The 22,611-nt window shown below is 42.9% G+C and overlaps 1 protein-coding gene across 1 annotated transcript; it reads left to right on the top strand.

Moving 5' to 3' along the window:
* Window positions 1–1,048: 1,048 nt before the first annotated feature.
* Window positions 1,049–21,284, top strand: LOC124039145 (tomoregulin-1-like). The gene is made up of 10 exons (XM_046355028.1): window positions 1,049–1,786; window positions 6,886–6,995; window positions 7,747–7,876; window positions 8,035–8,061; window positions 8,251–8,347; window positions 10,947–11,095; window positions 19,345–19,401; window positions 19,591–19,711; window positions 19,839–20,000; window positions 20,450–21,284. The coding sequence occupies exons 1-10, from the start codon at window positions 1,633–1,635 to the stop codon at window positions 20,532–20,534; spliced, it is 1,092 nt and encodes a 363-aa protein (XP_046210984.1). The 5' UTR covers window positions 1,049–1,632; the 3' UTR covers window positions 20,535–21,284.
* Window positions 21,285–22,611: the final 1,327 nt, after the last annotated feature.

The raw sequence follows: 22,611 nt of genomic DNA, 5'->3' as shown, positions 1-22,611 counted from the left end.
ATAAAACGTGGTAGATACAGTTAACACAGTGTACCACATTTCCACTGATTTGACTGGAAATGTGATTGTTTTACTCACATCTTTAAATTGCACCAGTCCTAGATGCTCAAATTCATTGATGCAGTTGTGAGCTGACTCAGTTTGGGAAAACAGCCCCGCAAGGCACATGTCACTCAGAAAAAAAGGAATCCATATTTTAGTCAAACTAGTCCTGATTTATATTCGGTGATCTCTTCGGTGATCCTGAAACCTCAGGTGTCTGGCAAAGGCTTGACTGTGATTTGCATTGTTATATGTGGTAATACTCATCAATGTGTCTTTTGAACAGCAGCCCAAACATGAAATGGAAAGAGTGGTTGTGTTATCAGGATCAATAATGCCACTGATGTTGTGGTCCCCAACACCACATGGCATGCTGCGCCACTGCAGTGCAAGGACTGAGAGAACCATAGAGACGCAATATGAGCCATGTAATAAGTCATGTAAAATGTAAGCCATGTAATCAACAAAATGTATTGTACCGAATATTTTACCGTGAAATGCTTGCTTGCAAACCCTTCCCAACATGTATAAGCGTGTAACATGGTTATGTAATAAGCCTCTAGTTAGGCTACTCATGAGGTCAACTGCTACTGACAGTGCCAGAACAATCAGTTTGAGTGTTTTGAACATAATTATTATTTAGAAATGGTATGATTCACAATTTGTGAAATTGTAATTTATACTAGTTGGTAAGTAACCTGGGAATAATCAATTTAACATGGATTGGTAAACTGTCAATCTGTATTTCTATCTGCCAGATAGGCCTATTCCTCTTATTTTTATATATATGTGAAAGAGCACATATGGCTTGCATTTTTATATTTGAATGAATGTAATTGTCTTACTCCTTGATTACGAAAAAAAGTTAGTAGGCTTAGGCTGTAGCCTTTGTACAGTTTTAGCAAATGTCGCTTTATAACGTATCCTACTAGGCTACAACCGGAATCCCCTCCCCACACATTTATGGTGTGATCTTGCCGCTCCACCGCAAAGCGTGCTTCAATGATTGGGGGTGGTCTCGCGTCATGTGATACCCAAGCGTCACCGAAGTCCTTTGTTGATGGTGATTCACAAAATCTCACACAAGACATTGTCTGGGTAAATTGCTGCAACAAAATCATTTCTTTTCGCCTTTGTGGGATTGTGTTGTGGAAGGATGCAGAGATATTCTCGGAGGGACATTTTAAACCGGCTGTTTGCCGCTGGGATAAAATAGAGGCAGACGCGTCAAAGGTAAATGCGACAGTCAAAACAGCTCATTATCGCACACCCTATCCCATACAACGGCCAGTCGAGCGATCAATAGAGTAAAGCCAACATTTCGTTTGTGCAATTTGTGAGCTAAAGTCCGATATAATGCCGTTTTTTTATATGGCTATGCTGGGAGATAATCCCATTTCTGCAATGGAGATTAAACCTTTTTTTTAGCCGTGGGTGAAACAGTTTGCCAACAACAACGCGTTTTGTTCTCCGTCTACCAATTCACATCTGGTGGATACGTTGATGTATTTCTGCCATTTGAATGAAAAAAGGCATATGTTGTGATTTGGAGAAAAGACGGTGTCCACTCTACACAGCATTGTAAGCATCATGTCCATAGGATATCCCCTCTCATCTCACGGACCCTCAGCAGGCCGTTTTTTATCTCTCCTCTGCCTTTTGGCCGTCTCTACACTGCCTAGAGCACAAGCCTCTTACCCCGAGAGCAGCGAATGTATCTTAGGAAAAGGCAAGGACTGCTTGGGTGAGTATCAATACATTTTCTTGATCAATTAACTTTTCCAAATGCAAGCACTTCTATGGGAATCATTTGTGTTTATCAGACACACATCCTGTGTTCTTGCAACACAGGCGCTCCTGAGGTGTTTATCGTTCTTGCTGAATGAACGCTGGTCGGTAATTGGGCAATCTCCTTGACCAGCAGACAAAGCACATCATGCTCAATTGGTCTGGATTAGACATACATAAGGCTGACAGTGTCACTGCTTCATAAGAGGAATCATTTTGAGTCTATGCATGTTTAAAAATAAAAATATATGTATACATTTGGGAAATGTGATTTCATAGGCTTATGTTTATTGGGGGGTGGCTCGATCTGTCCCCTCTTGTTGGTGAGGTGCATGCAGGGAAAAATGTCCATATTTGAACCCCACCCTGGATTGTCCTGCTGTTGTTTGGGTTTCATTATCATTATTTATTTATTATCATTTTTGTTTGGGTTTCATTATTTTAAATGGAAACAGTCATTTATCAGTTTCCTGGTGAGGAGTAATGCCTTTTGTTTATATACACCAGTTGTAGAAAAAGTACCCAATTGTCCTAATTGAGTAAAAGTAAAGATACCTTAATAGAAAATGACTCAAGTAAAAGTGAAAGTCACCTAGTAAAATACTACTTGAATTAACGTCTAAAAGTATTTGGTATTAAATATCCTTAAGTATCAAAATTAAATGTAATTGCTAAAATATACTTAATTAAGTATCAAAAGTAAAAGTATAAATTATTTCAAATTCCTTATGTTACCCGGATGGCACCACCTAGTTTTTTTAATTTACGGAAAGCCAGGGGCAAACTTCAACATCATTTACGGAAAGCCAGGGGCAACCTTCAACATCATTTACGGAAAGCCAGGGGCAACCTTCAACATCATTTACGGAAAGCCAGGGGCAACCTTCAACATCAGTTACGGAATGCCAGGGGCAATCTTCAACATCATTTACGGATAGCCAGGGGCAACCTTCAACATCATTTACAGATAGCCAGGGGCAATTTTCAACATCATTTACGGATAGCCAGGGGCAACCTTCAACATCATTTACGGATAGCCAGGGGCAACCTTCAACATCATTTACGGATAGCCAGGGGCAACCTTCAACATCATTTACGGAAAGCCAGGGGCAATTTTCAACATCATTTACGGAATGCCAGGGGCGACCTTCAACATCATTTACGGATAGCCAGGGGCAACCTTCAACATAATTTACGGAAAGCCAGGGGCAACCTTCAACATAATTTACGGAAAGCCAGGGGCAACCTTCAACAACATTTACAGATAGCCAGGGGCAACGTTCAACTTCATTTACGGAAAGCCAGGGGCAATCTTCAACATCATTTACGGAAAGCCAGGGGCAACCTTCAACATCATTTACGGATAGCCAGGGGCAATCTTCAACATCATTTATGGATAGCCAGGGGCAACCTTCAACATCATTTACGGATAGCCAGGGGCAACCTTCAACATCATTTATGGAAAGCCAGGGGCAACCTTCAGCATCATTTACGGAAAGCCAGGGGCAACCTTCAACATCATTTACGGAAAGCCAGGGGCAACCTTCAACATCATTTACAAACGAAGCATGTGTGTTTAGTGAGTCCGCCAGATCAGAGGCAGTAGGGATGACCGGGGAAGTTCTCTGCATAAGTGCGTGAAATGGAACATTTTCCTGTCCTGCTTAGCATTCAAAATTGAACGAGTACTTTTGGTTGTCAGGGAAAATGTATGGAGTAAAAAGTACATTATTTTCTTTAGGAATATAGTGAAGTAAAACTTATCAAAAATATAAATACCCCTCCAACCCCAAATGACTTAAGTATTACTTTAGTGTTACTCAAGTACTTTACAACACTGGTATACAGTGTCATCGTGGGTTAAATTGAGGGTAAATTCATTTGACTCTTTATATCCGGAATATATAATATGCTTGCTGAAAGTTCACATCTGCTATGTGGTTTCCTAAGGGGTTCCACCCAAAGCCAACATTCAGTGTGTCTTTGACAGATTGGCCTATGTTTGATGGTATTTAAGATGAATGGAAACGTAAACCCGTTGTGGATGTAGTTCCACCCTCTCCATAATCCCATAAACCATGAGTGATGTCCTCTCGTTTCCATAATAACTGTTTGTTATGAAGGTCTATGTATTGTGTTCATTCAGTAATCTTTTCTTTTTTCTTTTATTTAAAAGCAGTCCGATTTATAACGAAGAGTGAGCTGTCCTGATAAAGCCAATTGTTTTCCTCTTGTCAAGCTATTTGTTTACATTTGCTGCTTGCCTGATTAACTTCCGTCAATAAGCAGGCTATTCCTTTTCTCCATGGTCCTGGTTGCTCTTCAATGCTCCTAAAAACAACCTAGAATTGGGTGCTGATCACAAACCTCTTAGGAAACCTCATAGCAGATGTGACCTTAGCAACCATAATTATTCTGGATATAAAGATTCATTTCAGAAATGAATGGAAAATATAATCACTGTATCATTTCTTGCCTTTATTCGGCTTTTCTTTTCCATGGTTTTCAGGTTGAGGCATGTTGCTGGATCTACGATACCCAAATGATAATGTGGGATGTGGATTCAGCTTGACCTGACATTAGACTACTTCTGAAAATATCGGACAACATTTTAATTTGAGAGTGAACTGTCTCTTTAAATGCAGTGAAGTGTGGTGTTTCCCCACTGTTACTGAGAAATGCAGATTGTATTTCTCAAGGCATGCAGTGATTGGGTTGAATCAGTGGAAGCGTGGTTGTTACCCTGCACTGCTGTAAAGTACAAACATTGGTAAAACAGCCAGAATTATCATACTTATATTACTGCACCTATGCGCCTATTTTGCAGGTCAGGATCAATGCTATTTCATTAGGGTTTTATTTAATTAAAGCCCTGGTCCCACTATGACTTCTACTGCAGTGTTTTAAAGACTAGTGTTCCTATACAGTGGTGGTATTGATTGATTACAGAGGAGTTTTAGGTCATGGCCTGTATTTAATGGGCTAGCTTCGGGACACCCGGGGGACAGTGACTGTAATGAGGAAATGAACAGTTTGGTCAATAGTCCTTTAAGTACAGGGTGCCTAGGATCGGAGCTAGCCCCTTTATATCGAGACTGTGACCATTGGTTGAGTAACACACAGATCTATTTAGGAGAGGAGGGGATTGTTAGCAGAGGCTGATTATAATCTTTGGCCTGGAACTACTTTGCCTCCCATTTGTTGAAAGGTTGGGTTATTATTAGTCCCTGTGGTATGCTTACCTGTCTCAAGACAATGGATTAGTTGTATAGTGGTTTCCTCTTCTGAAACCTTCTCTAACAGTGGGGATAAGACAACATAAAGCTCCTACTGCATGTTGAGATATGTCTTCCCTCGTGCGGACTGGCGATGAGAGCAGGAGGGAACTTCAGTTCAAGCCTCAGTGGGGTAGGATTCTTCCATTCCCCTCACCTCTCCTATTCTCTATTTTTCTCTCTCTCTCTCCTTCGCTCCCTCTTTTAACTCTTCCTCTCCTTTTATGTCTTCATTTCTCTCTCATTCCCTCTCCTTCTCTCCCTCCCCCTGCCTGTAAATCTCACAGACCAGGGGTTTTCCAATGTTCTGCTAGTTGATAGGAGTGCTTGGTGGTAATGCTGTTGACCCCAGGAGGATGTAAATGGCTGCTGTCAAACCTGCCTGGAAGGCTGGGATGTTCTTCTCATTCCTCCATTAGAGCTCCGTGAGATTCAAACACTCCCTCAGGGTGTCCATGAACCTAGAGTTGTTCTAGCACAGTAGCACAACAGTCATTTTGCACACCTACTGTAGTTATCAAAGCTAGTGAAAAACAGATTATACTACAACTGATTGTCAGCAGGGGAAATAAAATCCTCTGTAAGTTCACTTCATCCGTAATGTTTTTGACAGTTTGGTTAAAGTTAATATTGAAGACTTGCAGCATGGAGGAGTTGTTTTGACCAAATTCATTGATCCTGATGATGTAATCCAATCGAATGATGTTATCCCTACATATGACCAGGCTAATGATGAACTTTTTCAAACAATATTGTGGTGGCATACTTTACTATAAGTGCCTTGTAAGCCCACTTTGACAACCTGAAATCCTATCATTACTATCAGGAATGCCTCTCACGCATAATGTGCTTGAGCTCCTGATCAACGGTTATCAGATCGGACTTGACCCTCTTCTCCAATCTTTTCAAGTCAGCTTTCTGGGTCCCTGTTGATGGTTCTTGGCTTTGCTTCCCCATGATCATGCAATGACAAGGCATTACTGTGTAAATGAGGACCAACTTGTCCGAATGACCAGTAGTGACTACATTTCTCAGTCCAGTTATGCTGGGCAGTGACTGTTGTACATTGCACATTCCACTGACTCTCAATAAAATTGTACAAATGATGCGTAGCTAAGCTCTCTCTGTACCGGATCTCTCATTAGTCCAACCATTGAAGAAATGAGGCGATGACTATTGATGTCTTGTGGCAAAGGAGTTGGATGGCTACTAATGACCCGGGTCTTCGCTACATTGACTCCTCTCTTCCATTGATTTGTCCTTCTCCTTCCTCTGATAAATTCCACCCAGTGTGAGAGAGTGAGAGATATTCAAGTCTATTTCTGGCTAAAGGGGAAGCTATGGGCTTTTGCATGTCCGATGGATGAAAGTCATTACTGGAAGATGTATTCAAGTGGCCGCGAACTCTTAAGTTGTCACGGCTTTGGTTCATCGTGCATTTTAGCCTGGAATTCAGTGTGATTTACTCTGTCTTGTGATGAAACAGAGCATATCATTTTGCATTCAAGGCTAACTGTATTTTAGGTAAAGAAGAGTGTTTCCAGCCAGGCTATACCAGAGGAGTTTTTTTCTCAAAGACTGTAGTTTGGGAAAGAATTGTGTTTCGAGTTGAACGTTTTCACACACCATTTGCTCCAATCTTCATGTTAGAAAGTTTTTCCCAGATAGAAAAGCAATGTCACGTAAATACTAGTACACAACATAGACTATACTAGATATTCACGTGGTTTTACAAATGGAGCACTAAAATAATGGTATTTCACACCTTGTTTTTACCCAGATTTGTCTGAGAAGAAAAGTGACCTGAGAGTGTGTGACACTGCAACTTGTCGTTACGGGGGGACATGTCAAGAGAATGGGGCTGACCTGAAATGTGTCTGCCAGTTCCATGTAAGTAACACAGTGGAATAAAGGCTATCATGTTCTCTGTTGTCAAGTAAGACTGTCATTACCATTGCCATGAGCAAGAAAGCAAGCAGGAAGGGCTTTGCCAAAGCAAATCAGCTCCAACTGATCTTAATCTCGGAACTTTGTTCCATAGTATTCCCACACATAATATAGAGATATACTGCATGTGATCATATACAAATGTAAACAAGGTGTTAGTCAAATGTTATATCTGTTTGGGCTTCTTGCTGTAAATTTGCAGTCTACAATTGATTTGTCATTTTGTTCTGGCCACCTGACTATCTGCTGGAGAAAACAAATGGTCCCGTGGCTGAATCTACTTGATGATCCCTGGTCTAGGCTGTGATGGTTCAGTACCATCCTTTCATTGCCCGTTGTGTCTGGTCTAGGCTGTGATGGTTCAGTACCATCCTTTCATTGCCCGTTGTGTCTGGTCTAGGCTGTGATGGTTCAGTACCATCCTTTCATTGCCCGTTGTGTCTGGTCTAGGCTGTGATGGTTCAGTACCATCCTTTCATTGCCCGTTGTGTCTGGTCTAGGCTGTGATGGTTCAGTACCATCCTTTCATTGCCCGTTGTGTCTGGTCTAGGCTGTGATGGTTCAGTACCATCCTTTCATTGCCCGTTGTGTCTGGTCTAGGCTGTGATGGTTCAGTACCATCCTTTCATTGCCCGTTGTCTGGTCTAGGCTGTGATGGTTCAGTAACATCCTTTCATTGCCCGTTGTGTCTTAGTGCTCTAAGAAGTACATCCCTGTTTGTGGTTCCAACGGAGACACCTATCAGAATGAGTGCTTCTTGAGGAGAGCAGCATGCAAGCAGCAGAAGTCCATATCACAGGTCTCTGACGTGGCCTGCCAAACAGGTGAGTCTTAGTCGCAGGCTGCACACTTTCACCTGAGAGTACAGAATCCCCTTTATGGAGTGCATTTTTCATCACTCGGGTTCATCACCTAGTCATTTTGTTATAAGTCATTTTAGACCAAGCTGAAGCTAACTCATTTTCTATGCTGTAACACACAGATGGCAGTTCTGGATCTGGCGACAGAGGTACAGTGTAGTAACTTGCTCTTGCTTCACTTTAATACGTTTGACTTGACAACCCATGTTACAATGTTACAATGAAAGCTGGTTAAACATAGCCTGCTTAAACAAAAGCTTTGCTGATCCAACCACTAATAGAACAATATTAACTCTGTTTGACAGCTAACATTTTTGAAAATCTCTCCTTTTCTACAGATGATGAAGGATCAGGCACAGGCAGAGGAAAAAAGCCCACAAAATGCGTCAACTGCAAGTTTGGAGCAGAATGCGATGTGGACTCTGAGGATATATTGTGAGTATTTTCCACTGCAGCTATTGTGCTCTCAGTAGTCTCTAAGGACTCGTCTTCATCAGCTATTGTGCTCTCAGTAGTCTCCGAGGACTCGTCTTCATCAGCTATTGTGCTCTCAGTAGTCTCCGAGGACTCGTCTTCATCAGCTATTGTGCTCTCAGTAGTCTCTAAGGACTCGTCTTCATCAGCTATTGTGCTCTCAGTAGTCTCTGAGGACTCGTCTTCATCAGCTATTGTGCTCTCAGTAGTCTCCGAGGACTCGTCTTCCTCAGCTATTGTGCTCTCAGTAGTCTCCGAGGACTCGTCTTCATCAGCTATTGTGCTCTCAGTAGTCTCCAAGGACTCGTCTTCATCAGCTATTGTGCTCTCAGTAGTCTCTAAGGACTCGTCTTCATCAGCTATTGTGCTCTCAGTAGTCTCTAAGGACTCGTCTTCATCAGCTGTTGTGCTCTCAGTAGTCTCTAAGGACTCGTCTTCATCAGCTATTGTGCTCTCAGTAGTCTCTAAGGACTCGTCTTCATCAGCTATTGTGCTCTCAGTAGTCTCTAAGGACTCGTCTTCATCAGCTATTGTGCTCTCAGTAGTCTCTAAGGACTCATCTTCATCAGCTATTGTGCTCTCAGTAGTCTCTAAGGACTCGTCTTCATCAGCTATTGTGCTCTCAGTAGTCTCTAAGGACTCGTCTTCATCAGCTATTGTGCTCTCAGTAGTCTCTAAGGACTCGTCTTCATCAGCTATTGTGCTCTCAGTAGTCTCTAAGGACTCGTCTTCATCAGCTATTGTGCTCTCAGTAGTCTCTAAGGACTCGTCTTCATCAGCTATTGTGCTCTCAGTAGTCTCTAAGGACTCATCTTCATCAGCTATTGTGCTCTCAGTAGTCTCTAAGGACTCGTCTTCATCAGCTGTTGTGCTCTCAGTAGTCTCTAAGGACTCGTCTTCATCAGCTATTGTGCTCTCAGTAGTCTCCGAGGACTCGTCTTCATCAGCTATTGTGCTCTCAGTAGTCTCCGAGGACTCGTCTTCATCAGCTATTGTGCTCTCAGTAGTCTCTAAGGACTCGTCTTCATCAGCTAGTCTCTGAGGTGCTTCATCAGTATTGTGCTCTCAGTAGGACTCGTCTTCCTCAGCTTCAGTCTCAGTCTTCTCAGCTATTGTGCTCTCAGTAGTCTCCAAGGACTCGTCTTCATCAGCTATTGTGCTCTCAGTAGTCTCTAAGGACTCGTCTTCATCAGCTATTGTGCTCTCAGTAGTCTCTAAGGACTCGTCTTCATCAGCTGTTGTGCTCTCAGTAGTCTCTAAGGACTCGTCTTCATCAGCTATTGTGCTCTCAGTAGTCTCTAAGGACTCGTCTTCATCAGCTATTGTGCTCTCAGTAGTCTCTAAGGACTCGTCTTCATCAGCTATTGTGCTCTCAGTAGTCTCTAAGGACTCATCTTCATCAGCTATTGTGCTCTCAGTAGTCTCTAAGGACTCGTCTTCATCAGCTGTTGTGCTCTCAGTAGTCTCTGAGGATTCTTCTTCATCAGCTATCGTGCTCTCAGTAGTCTCTGAGGACTCGTCTTCATCAGCTGTTGTGCTCTCAGTAGTCTCTGAAAAGAGGACTCGTCTTCATCAGATATTGTGCTCTCAGTAGTTTCTGAAAGGAGGACTCGTCTTCATGAGCTGTTGTGCTCCTAGTAGTCTCTGAGGATTCTTCTTCATCAGCTATTGTGCTCTCAGTAGTCTCTGAGGACTCGTCTTCATCAGCTATTGTTTTCTCAGTAGTTTCTGAAAGGAGGACTCGTCTTCATCAGCTGTTGTGCTCTCAGTAGTCGTCTTCATCAGCTATTGTGCTCTCAGTAATTCCTGAAAGAAGCACTCTTCATCAGCTGTTGTGCTCTCCGTAGTTTCTGAAAGGAGGTCTCGTCTTCATCAGCTGTTGTGCTCTCAGTAGTCTCTGAGGACTTGTCTTCATCAGCTATTGTGCTCTTAGTAGTTTCTGAAAGAAGCACTCGTCTTCATCAGCTATTGTGCTCTCAGTAGTTTCTGAAAGAAGCACTCGTCTTCATCAGCTATTGTGCTCTCAGTAGTCTCCGAGGACTCGTCTTCATCAGCTTTTGTGCTCTCAGTCTCTGAAAGGAGAACTCGTCTTCATCAGCTGTTGTGCTCTCAGTCACTGAAAGGAGGTCTCATCTTCATCTGGAAGACGACTAGTGACCACTAGCACCTCATAGATATCTTTGCTTATTTTCACCATATACTGGGGTCCTGGGTTGTCACATTAGATTCAAATTGGTTGATGATGTATGTTTATTTTTATTTTTTATATTTGACCTTTATTTAACCAGGCAAGTCAGTTAAGAACACATTCTTATTTTCAATGACGGCCTGGGAACAGTGGGTTAACTGCCTGTTCAGGGGCAGAACGACAGATTTGTACCTTGTCAGCTCTGGGTTTGAGCTCGCAACCTTCCGGTTTCTAGTCCAACGCTCTAACCACTAGGCTACCCTGCCGCCCCAGTGACCTATATGATGGCTAGTTTAGCTCTTTTAGTGAACGCAGTGTTAATACAGTGTTCATTAAACATATTTTTATATAAATGTTTTCTTCAACACCCAGGTGTATGTGCAACATTGACTGTAGTGGCCATAATGACAACCCGGTGTGTGGAACAAACGGAAAATCTTACATTACCCCCTGTCACGTAAGAGAGGCTTCGTGCTTGAAGCAGGTGAAGATTGATGTGAAGCATCTCGGGAGTTGTCCAGGTAATGCCATATTCTAACATTAAAACGTCATTTCGAAACATGTCATTTTATGCCCCATGTACTGTATTTACACTGCATTGTGGGGAAAAAACAATGGATTGTGGTTTTCGAATGATTTGATTTGATTTCAAGGAGAAGGAAAATAAATCACAATTTAATATTTGACTGAGATTTTTGGTGTAGAGGTGAGGGGATCCTGCTGTAATGAGACATCCTACTTAATAGTTGAATACAATGTCCTAGATATTCTCCCGTGCATGGTTCCTGGTGCCAGTCCTGATATTCCTGATATGTGCTGTGTTTATATAAGCGTCCCACCCACCAGTCTTGACGTTCCTCTAAATCTTTATCACTTCATACTGCCAGTGACCTATATGATGGCTAGTTCCTGTCAAACTCTGATGTTTATGATGCCCACCCCAATTGGTTGATTGATCCTCACTATGACAATGCCGTGTGCTGTGTGGTGATGACTGAGACTATTAGGTTTGTCCCGACATACGTCTTTCTACAGCGCATCAAAAGACTGAAGATTCTTCTTTCAAATGCAGACATGACCTCAATCTGGATGCACACAATTTGGATGTGGGCCACATTATTACGACCAAGGGGCATCGGGCAACCAGCTGTTCAGATAACTACAAAGATGTTTCTTACCAGAACATCTGTTTAAAGCCGTTTAAAAAATGTCATTCTCCATTTGAGGGCGAAGATTTACTACCCAAATATGGTCCTGTTTTTAAAAACGTCTCACAATCTAGTTCTAAAGTGTAGGGCTAAAATATCTATTTACATAAATAATCTATATATTTTTTGTTTCACAGAGCATACATTTGTGGCGGCAGTTTAGCCTAGTGGTTAGAGCGTTGGACTAGTAACCGAAAGGTTGCAAGTTCAAATCCCCGAGCTGACGAAGGTATAAATCTGTCATTCTGCCCCTGAACAGGCAGTTAACCCACTGTTCCTAGGCCATCATTGAAAATAAGAATTTGTTCTTAACTGACTTGCCTAGTTAAATAAAGGTAAAAAATTTTTTTAAATACATTGACCCTAAATATTACATGAACTTGCATACCTTATACAAAATGCAATAGAATACATCCCAACCTGGAAATCTAAGAACTAGTTATGGATGTTCCAATATTCCTACAATGGGATTCCTATCATTTCACATTACTAATGTCAGTCGCTCTGGATAAGAGCGTCTGCTAAATCACCATGGTGATATTATTTGTTACCATAGTGATATTACATTTGTTCTCAGAGAGTAATCTCCTGAGATGTTTCTTAACAACATTTGTCATGTGGCCCTATGTATGTGTCTATCTCTTAAATCAGTTTGGAGGCATTTCTGCTGATGGTGCAGTTGGCCAATTCTTGCAGGAGGGCCATTAACTGTAGTGAAGCATGCCTGTGTGTCACCCTACATCTCAACAGGCCAAATTGCCCTCAAGTTAAACCCAGTCACTCGCCACTTATCTGTCATTTATTTCATTTTGTAATGCAAATGAGCATTGCAAAGGCTTGCATGCATTACAGTAACTGTCTGTCAGAGTAATGTTACCAACAGCCTCATGCTTCGACTGGCCCAAATAGAAACCCGCCATACCTCTCACATTGTATATATGGTCATCTTATTGTTATATATCAGAAATGTGCATCCTAAACAGCACCATCGGTTATTAGTTTGTAATTAAAAAAATGGTAGGTATCTTGTACAAAATCTACATCATATATCTAACATTCAACTGGTTTGTTGATTAACCAAATGTATTTCAATGAGGCCATGTCAGAATGCTAGTTAACTGCTATTTTTAATTGGGATATTAACTATATTACGGCATACTTAGTATTTATAGTCCGTCCTTAATCAAGCCATGGTGCGCTCTCTGACTGACTATCAAGCCATGGTCCCCTCTCTGATAATCAAGTCACGGTGCGCTCTCTGATAATCAAGTCATGGTGCGCTCTCTGATAATCAAGCCATGCTGCGCTCTCTGATAATCAAGTCATGGTGCGCTCTCTGACTGACTATCAAGCCATGGTGCGCTCTCTGTTAATCAAGCCAAGCTGCGCTCTCTGATAATCAAGCCATGTTGCGCTCTCTGATAATCAAGTCACGGTGCGCTCTCTGATAATCAAGCCACGGTGCGCTCTCTGATAATCAAGCCATGTTGCGCTCTCTGTTAATCAAGCCAAGCTGCGCTCTCTGATAATCAAGCCATGTTGCGCTCTCTGTTAATCAAGCCAAGCTGCGCTCTCTGATAATCAAGTCATGGTGCGCTCTCTGATAATCAAGCCATGGTGCGCTCTCTGATAATCAAGCCAAGCTGCGCTCTCTGATAATCAAGCCATGGTGCACTCTCTGATACTCAAGCCAAGCTGCGCCGACAGAGATGGCCGCCTCGCTTCGCGTTCCTAGGAAACTATGCAGTTTTTTTGTTTTTTTACGTGTTATTTCTTACATTAGTACCCCAGGTCATCTTAGGTTTCATTACATACAGTCGAGAAGAACTACTGAATATAAGATCAGCGTCAACTCACCATCAGTACGACCAAGAATATGTTTTCCGCGACGCGGATCCTGTGTTCTGCCTTACAAACAGGACAACGGAATGGATCGCATGCAGCGACCCAAAAAAAACGACTCCGAAAAAGAGGGAAACGTAGCGGTCTTCTGGTCAGACTCCGGACAAGGGCACATCGCGCACCACTCCCCAGCATTCTTCTTGCCAATGTCCAGTCTCTTGACAACAAGGTTGATGAAATCCGAGCAAGGGTAGCATTCCAGAGGGACATTAGAGACTGCAACGTTCTCTGCTTCACGGAAACATGGCTTACTGGGAAGACGCTTTCCGATGCGGTGCAGCCAACGGGTTTCTCCACGCATCGCGCCGACAGAAACAAACATCTTTCTGGTAAGAAGAGTGGCGGGGGCGTATGCCTCATGACTAACGAGACATGGTGTGATGAAAGAAACATACAGGAACTCAAATCCTTCTGTTCACCTGATTTATATATGCCATTTAGCAGACACTTTTATCCAAAGCGACTTACAGTCATGTGTGCATACATTCTACGTATGGGTGGTCCCGGGAATCGAACCCACTACCCTGGCGTTACTAGCGCCATGCTCTACCAACTGAGCTACAGAGGACCACAATCAAATGTAGACCGCATTATCTTCCAAGAGAATTCTCTTCGATTATAATCACAGCCGTATATCTCCCCCAAGCAGACACATCGATGGCTCTGAACAAACTTTATTTAACTCTTTGCAAACTGGAAACCATTTATCCGGAGGCTGCATTCATTGTAGCTGGGGATTTTAACAAAGCTAATCTGAAAACAAGACTCCCTAAATTTTATCAGCATATCGATTGCGCAACCAGGTGTGGTAAAAACCTTGGATCATTGTTACTCTAACTTCCGTGACGCATATAAGGCCCTGCCCCGCCCCCCTTTCGGAAAAGCTGACCACGACTCCATTTTGTTGATCCCTGCCTACAGGCAGCAACTAAAACAAGAGGCTCCCACGCTGAGGTCTGTCCAACGCTGGTCCGACCAAGCGGACTCCACACTCCAAGACTGCTTCCATCACGTGGACTGGGACATGTTTCGTATTGCGTCAGATAAAAATATTGACGAATACGCTGATTCGGTGTGCGAGTTCATTAGAACGTGCGTTGAAGATGTCGTTCCCATAGCAACGATAAAAACATTCCCTAACCAGAAACCGTGGATTGATGGCAGCATTCGCGTGAAACTGAAAGCGCGAACCACTGCTTTTAATCAGGGCAAGGTGTCTGGCAACATGACCGAATACAAACAGTGCAGCTATTCCCTCCGCAAGGCTATTAAACAAGCTAAGCGTCAGTACAGAGACAAAGTAGAATCTCAATTCAACGGCTCAGACACAAGAGGCATGTGGCAGGGTCTACAGTCAATCACGGACTACAAGAAGAAACCCAGCCCAGTCACGGACCAGGATGTCTTGCTCCCAGGCAGACTAAATAACTTTTTTGCCCGCTTTGAGGACAATACAGTGCCACTGACAGGGCCTGCAATGAAAACATGCGGTCTCTCCTTCACTGCAGCTGAGGTGAGTAAGACATTTAAACGTGTTAACCCTCGCAAGGCTGCAGGCCCAGACGGCATCCCCAGCCGCGCCCTCAGAGCATGCGCAGACCAGCTGGCCAGTGTGTTTACGGACATATTCAATCAATCCCTATACCAGTCTGCTGTTCCCACATGCTTCAAGAGGGCCACCATTGTTCCTGTTCCCAAGAAAGCTAAGGTAACTGAGCTAAACGACTACTGCCCCGTAGCACTCACTTCCGTCATCATGAAGTGCTTTGAGAGACTAGTCAAGGACCATATCACCTCCACCCTACCTGACACCCTAGACCCACTCCAATTTGCTTACCGCCCAAATAGGTCCACAGACGATGCAATCTCAACCACACTGCACACTGCCCTAACCCACCTGGACAAGAGGAATACCTATGTGAGAATGCTGTTCATTGACTACAGCTCGGCATTTAACACCATAGTACCCTCCAAGCTCGTCATCAAGCTCGAGACCCTGGGTCTCGACCCCGCCCTGTGCAACTGGGTACTGGACTTCCTGACGGGCCGCCCCCAGGTGGTGAGGGCAGGCAACAACATCTCCTCCCCGCTGATCCTCAACACGGGGGCCCCACAAGGCTGCGTTCTGAGCCCTCTCCTGTACTCCCTGTTCACCCATGACTGCGTGGCCACGCACGCCTCCAACTCAATCATCAAGTTTGCGGACGACACAACAGTGGTAGGCTTGATTACCAACAACGACGAGACGGCCTACAGGGAGGAGGTGAGGGCCCTCGGATTGTGGTGTCAGGAAAATAACCTCACACTCAACGTCAACAAAACTAAGGAGATGATTGTGGACTTCAGGAAACAGCAGAGGGAACACCCCCTATCCACATCGATGGAACAGTAGTGGAGAGGGTAGCAAGTTTTAAGTTCCTCGGCATACACATCACAGACAAACTGAATTGGTCCACTCACACTGACAGCGTCGTGAAGAAGGCGCAGCAGCGCCTCTTCAACCTCAGGAGGCTGAAGAAATTTGGCTTGTCACCAAAAGCACTCACAAACTTCTACAGATGCACAATCGAGAGCATCTTGGCGGGCTGTATCACCGCCTGGTACGGCAACTGCTCCGCCCTCAACCGTAAGGCTCTCCAGAGGGTAGTGAGGTCTGCACAACGCATCACCGGGGGCAAACTACCTGCCCTCCAGGACACCTACACCACCCGATGTTACAGGAAGGCCATAAAGATCATCAAGGACATCAACCACCCGAGCCAGTGCCTGTTCACCCCGCTATCATCCAGAAGGCGAGGTCAGTACAGGTGCATCAAAGCTGGGACCGAGAGACTGAAAAACAGCTTCTATCTCAAGGCCATCAGACTGTTAAACAGCCACCACTAACATTGAGTGGCTGCTGCCAACACACTGTCATTGACACTGACCCAACTCCAGCCACTCTAATAATGGGAATTCATGGGAAATTATGTAAATATATCACTAGCCACTTTAAACAATGCTACCTTATATAATGTTACTTATCCTACATTATTCATCTCATATGCATACGTATATACTGTACTCTACATCATCGACTGCATCCTTATGTAATACATGTATCACTATCCACTTTAACTATGCCACATTGTTTACTTTGTCTACATACTCATCTCATATGTATATACTGTACTCGATACCATCTACTGTATGCTGCTCTGTACCATCACTCATTCATATATCCTTTTGTACATATTCTTTATCCCCTTACACTGTGTATAAGACAGTCGTTTTGGAATTGTTAGTTAGATTACTTGTTGGTTATCACTGCATTGTCGGAACTAGAAGCACAAGCATTTCGCTACACTCGCATTAACATCTGCTAACCATGTGTGACAAATTAACATCTGCACACCATGTGTGACAAATAAAATAGGATTTGACTTGATAATCAAGCCAAGCTGCGCTCCCTGATAATCAAGTCATGGTGCGCTCTCTGATAATCAAGCCATGGTGCGCTCTCTGATAATCAAGCCATGGTGCGCTCTCTGATAATCAAGTCATGGTGCACTCTCTGATAATCAAGTCATGGTGCGCTCTCTGATAATCAAGCCATGGTGCGCTCTCTGATAATCAAGCCATGGTGCGCTCTCTGATAATCAAGCCAAGCTGCGCTCCCTGATAATCAAGTCATGGTGCACTCTCTGATAATCAAGTCATGGTGCGCTCTCTGATAATCAAGCCATGGTGCGCTCTCTGATAATCAAGCCATGGTGCGCTCTCTGATAATCAAGCCAAGCTGCGCTCCCTGATAATCAAGTCATGGTGCACTCTCTGATACTCAAGCCATGTTGCGCTCTCTGATAATCAAGCGATGCTGCGCTCTCTGATAATCAAGCGATGGTGCACTCTCTGATAATCAAGCCATGTTGCGCTCTCTGATAATCAAGCCATGTTGCGCTCTCTGATAATCAAGCCATGGTGCACTTTCAGATAATCAAGCCATGGTGCGCTCTCTGATAATCAAGCCATGGTGCACTCTCTGATAATCAAGCCAAGCTGCACTCTCTGATAATCAAGCCATGGTGCGCTCTCTGACTGACTATCAAGCCATGGTGCGCTCTCTGGCTGACTATCAAGCCATGGTGCGCTCTCTGACTGACTATCAAGCCATGTTGCGCTCTCTGATAATCAAGCCATGGTGCGCTCTCTGATAATCAAGCCATGGTGCGCTCTCTGACTGACTATCAAGCCATGGTGCGCTCTCTGACTGACTATCAAGCCATGTTGCGCTCTCTGGTAATCAAGCCATGGTGCGCTCTCTGAAAATCAAGTCATGTTGCGCTCTCTGATAATCAAGTCATGCTGCGCTCTCTGATAATCAAGCCATGGTGCGCTCTCTGACTGACTATCAAGCCATGTTGCGCTCTCTGATAATCAAGCCATGTTGCGCTCTCTGATAATCAAGTCATGTTGCGCTCTCTGACTGACTATCAAGCCATGTTGCGCTCTCTGATAATCAAGCCATGGTGCGCTCTCTGACTGACTATCAAGCCATGTTGCGCTCTCTGATAATCAAGCCATGGTGCGCTCTCTGACTGACTATCAAGCCATGTTGCGCTCTCTGATAATCAAGCCATGTTGCGCTCTCTGATAATCAAGTCATGTTGCGCTCTCTGATAATCAAGTCATGCTGCGCTCTCTGATAATCAAGCCATGGTGCGCTCTCTGATAATCAAGCCATGGTGCGCTCTCTGATAATCAAGTCATGTTGCGCTCTCTGATAATCAAGCCATGTTGCGCTCTCTGATAATCAAGCCATGTTGCGCTCTCTGATAATCAAGCCATGGTGCGCTCTCTGATAATCAAGTCATGTTGCGCTCTCTGATAATCAAGCCATGGTGCGCTCTCTGATAATCAAGCCATGTTGCGCTCTCTGATAATCAAGTCATGGTGCGCTCTCTGACTGACTATCAAGCCATGGTGCGCTCTCTGACTGACTATCAAGCCATGGTGCGCTCTCTGACTGACTATCAAGCCATGGTGCGCTCTCTGATAATCAAGCCATGTTGCGCTCTCTGATAATCAAGTCATGTAGCGCTTTCTGATAATCAAGCCATGGTGCGCTCTCTGATAATCAAGCCATGTTGCGCTCTCTGATAATCAAGTCATGGTGCGCTCTCTGATAATCAAGCCATGGTGCGCTCTCTGACTGACTATCAAGCCATGGTGCGCTCTCTGACTGACTATCAAGCCATGTTGCGCTCTCTGGTAATCAAGCCATGGTGCGCTCTCTGATAATTGTATAATCCTTGTGATTAGGGCTCTCTGATAATCAAGCCATGGTGCGCTCTCTGATAATCAAGCCATGGTGCGCTCTCTGATAATCAAGCCATGTTGCGCTCTCAGATAATTGTATAATCCTTGTGATTAGGGCTCTCTTAGAACATGGAGCTTGAACACTATTTCCCTGAGTCCCTCCAATATGATTTATTTTCAACTTCTTACAGTTGGAAAAACTATTTTTAAGCAACCTCTAGTCTTATGAATTCTTTCACATTTAAAATGCTTCTGTCTATAGCTTTGAAAGGAAGGCTCGCTCAGAAATGTTTTTTTGATCCGATTTTCAACATTGGGACATTTCTGTCATGCACTCCAAAATATTTGTTTTGTTTTTTCAGAAAAAGGGAAGAAGAAAAACGAAGACGATGGTAGCAACAGCAAGACGGATCTTTTTGGTATGGCTGCTCCCTTTTACCACACTCTGTTATGATGTTGTTATGGTCGTCGATTTACCTCAGACCATGGTTCATGTTGTCTATATGGAAATAATACTGTTGTACTGCAACTGAGGACCAGGCCTAGCTCGCTCTTTAATATTTATATCATCCATATTAATATTAGTGATTTTCTGTATACCTTTAAAGACACGGCAGACATAGGGGAGGACAGAGCTTATGGAGGGATCCCCACCCTCTGCACAAAGGACTACGCCAACTTCTGTGAACACGGCCAATGTGAAATTAAGTATAGCATCCCCACCTGCCGGTAAGATAACATGGTGTCCTTTTGTCTTACATACCTGCGTATGCTATGTTACATCTCTTTATGACCTAATTCATAGATAATTATTGTGTCATTAAATGAAGTGTTAGTGGTTTGGTTGTCTCCCCAGGTGTGACTCGGGCTACACTGGCCAGCAGTGTGATGAAATCCAAGACTTCAACATCCTGTACGTGGTGCCCAGTGGACAGAAACTCCACTATGTTCTCATAGCAGCCGTCATCGGAGCCGTACAGATCGCCATCATTGTCGCTGTTGTCATGTGTTTCACAAGGTGGGTGTGCTCTCCAAAGTGACCTATCTGATCTTTATAGCACATTTCTGATTTTAATATTAATAATAATATTAAGCCATTTAGCAGACGCTTTTATCCAAAGCGACTTACAGTCATGTGTGCATACATTCTACGTATGGGTGGTCCCGGGAATCGAACCCACTACCCTGGCGTTACAAGCGCCATGCTCTACCAACTGAGCCGTGTTTTTTAAACAACATACAGTAGCATAAATGAGCAAGTCTTATGGAAGATTCTATTCCAAATGTGACAATGTGTGTCATTTGACAAAAGATTGTTACTCTGTAAAAGGTGTATACTTAGCAATACACATTTTTACAATCGTAATTGATTTAATATTTTTCAAACTCGTTTCTAAAGTGCTGAGTCTTTTGTGAGGCAGTCAAAAATGAGAGTTTGATGTTATTCCATTGTCTTTTGTTGAATAGGAGGTGTCCCAAAACCCAGAGGGGACGAAGACAACAGCAACACCTTGGACACTTTCCCTCTGGGACTTCATCCAGGATGATGTAGCAGTTTTTTGTGTGCATTTTTGCACCATATGGATCAATTTTTTTGATATCTGTTGTTTTGTCTCCTTTATTTTGAATGGATGTTTATTTATTTATTTTCTCTAATGGGGCCTTAGTTTTCTCTCCCTTCTGGACATATGCAGTTCTTGCTGCTTTTTTTTCAGACTGCTGCATTATTTATTTTTTCCTACGGGCAGAAAACGGACAGCCATTCTCCTCTGATCGTCCATTGTTTGCAAGGTGGAATTGGTATCTTTAGGCACACAAACCTTGGATACCTAGGGTCTGGACTCATGCTATTTATCAGCGTCTCTGACTTTCTCTCAGTACCTTTTTTTTAATGAAATACAACTATATACCAAATGCAGTTTTCTATAAAGGAGGTAAAAGCTGATGTGTACAGTTTGTTTTGGTTACTTTTCAAAATACCATTCCGGGGATGGAACAATTTTTTTGACTAGGTACTAATTTAAATGTTTTTATATATCATTTTTATTTTATTTTTTATGTTCTAATGTTATTTGTATTATTGCTAATGAAATAGTTGCATATAGCATGAGCTGTGAATGTGTTTAGTGATGTAGTTTTAGTAATATTAAATGATCTGTGTTTCAAACACTCGTGTTGCCTTCATATTATTATGACTAGATCAATGACGGAGCCGAAATCATTTTCAGAAAATAGTTTATCACAATGTTAAAATTGTTATGGAAGAGAAGGCGTATTGTAAAAATAAATGCACTGATTTTAATGCAGTTCTTGATTTACTTTGTTAAATCAAAAAATCTATAACATTTGGAATGTGGACAAATCACATGGTTGGGAAAGACTCTGAGCCCTAGTTATAAAACTGCATGTACAATGCCTATCAGAAAGTATTCACATCCCTTGACTTGTTGCACATTTTGTTGTGTTACATCCTGAATTTAAAATTGATTCAAATTGAGATTATTTGTCATGGGCCGACACACAATATCCCAGTAATGTCAAAGTGGGATTATGTTTTTAGACATTTTTACAAATTCATTAAAAATTAAAAACTGAAATGTCTTGAGTCAATAAGTATTCAACCCCTTTGTTATGGCAAGCCTAAATAAATTCAGGAGTAATGTGTTTAACATGTCAAATAATAAGTTTCATGGACTGATTCTTTGTGCAATAATAGTGTTTAACATGATTTTTGAATGACTACCTCATCTCTGTACGCCACACATACAATTATCTGTGAGGTCCCTCAGTTGAGTTGTACATGTCATACATAAATGCAACCACAAAGACCAGGGAGGTTTTCTAATGCCTCACAAAGAAGGGCACCTATTGGTAGATGGGTAAAAAAAGAAAAAGGCAGACATTGAATATCCCTTTGAGCATGATGGAGTTATTAATTTCACTTTGGATGGTGTATCAATTCACCCAGTCACTACAAAGATACAGACGTCCTTCCTAACTCAGTTTCCGAAGAGGAAGGAAACCGCTCAGGGATTTCACCATTAAACAGTTAGAGTTTAATGGCTGTGATTGGAGAAAACTGAAGATGGGTCAACAACATTGTAGTTACTCCACAATATTAACCTAAATGACAGAGTGAAAAGAAGGAAGCCTGTACATACTAAATATATTCTAAAACCTGTTTGCAAAAAGGCACAAATGTAATACCGCAAAAAAATGTTGCAAAGCAATTTACTTTCTTGTCCTCCATATTTTCAAGCATAGTGGTGGATAAATCATGTTATGGCAGTGGAGGCTCCTCAGAAAAAGGGGAGGACAATCTTAGCGAATTTCATAAAAATAGTGAAACATTTTGAAGTTATCCTTTTTAGATAAAACTATACTAAATATATTCACGTCACCAAATAATTTATTAAAACAGGGAGTGCAGGAGGGGACTGAGCATACACCCCTGAGGGTCCCCCGTGTTGAGGATCGGTGTGGCAGATGTGTTGTTACCACCCTTACCACCTGGTGGCAGCCCGTCAGGTAGTCCATGATCTAGTTGCAGAGGGAGGTGTTTCATCCCAAGGTCCTTAGCTTTGAGGGCACTATGGTGTTGAATGCTGAGTTATAGTCAATGAATAGCA

This window comes from Oncorhynchus gorbuscha, linkage group LG07, assembly GCF_021184085.1.
Source record: "Oncorhynchus gorbuscha isolate QuinsamMale2020 ecotype Even-year linkage group LG07, OgorEven_v1.0, whole genome shotgun sequence".
In the NCBI taxonomy this organism is placed as follows: Eukaryota; Metazoa; Chordata; class Actinopteri; order Salmoniformes; family Salmonidae; genus Oncorhynchus; species Oncorhynchus gorbuscha.
The sequence above is the reverse complement of the archived record's forward strand: the minus strand, read 5'-3'. Positions and strand labels throughout refer to the sequence as shown.

Coding starts and splice junctions, on each gene's coding strand:
- LOC124039145 (XM_046355028.1), top strand. CDS start 1,633: ATGTCCATAGGATATCCCCTCTCATCTCACGGACCCTCAGCAGGCCGT. Junction 8,348..10,946: donor GTGGACTCTGAGGATATATT/GTGAGTATTTTC, acceptor TTCAACACCCAG/GTGTATGTGCAACATTGACT. Junction 20,001..20,449: donor GTTGTCATGTGTTTCACAAG/GTGGGTGTGCTC, acceptor TTTGTTGAATAG/GAGGTGTCCCAAAACCCAGA.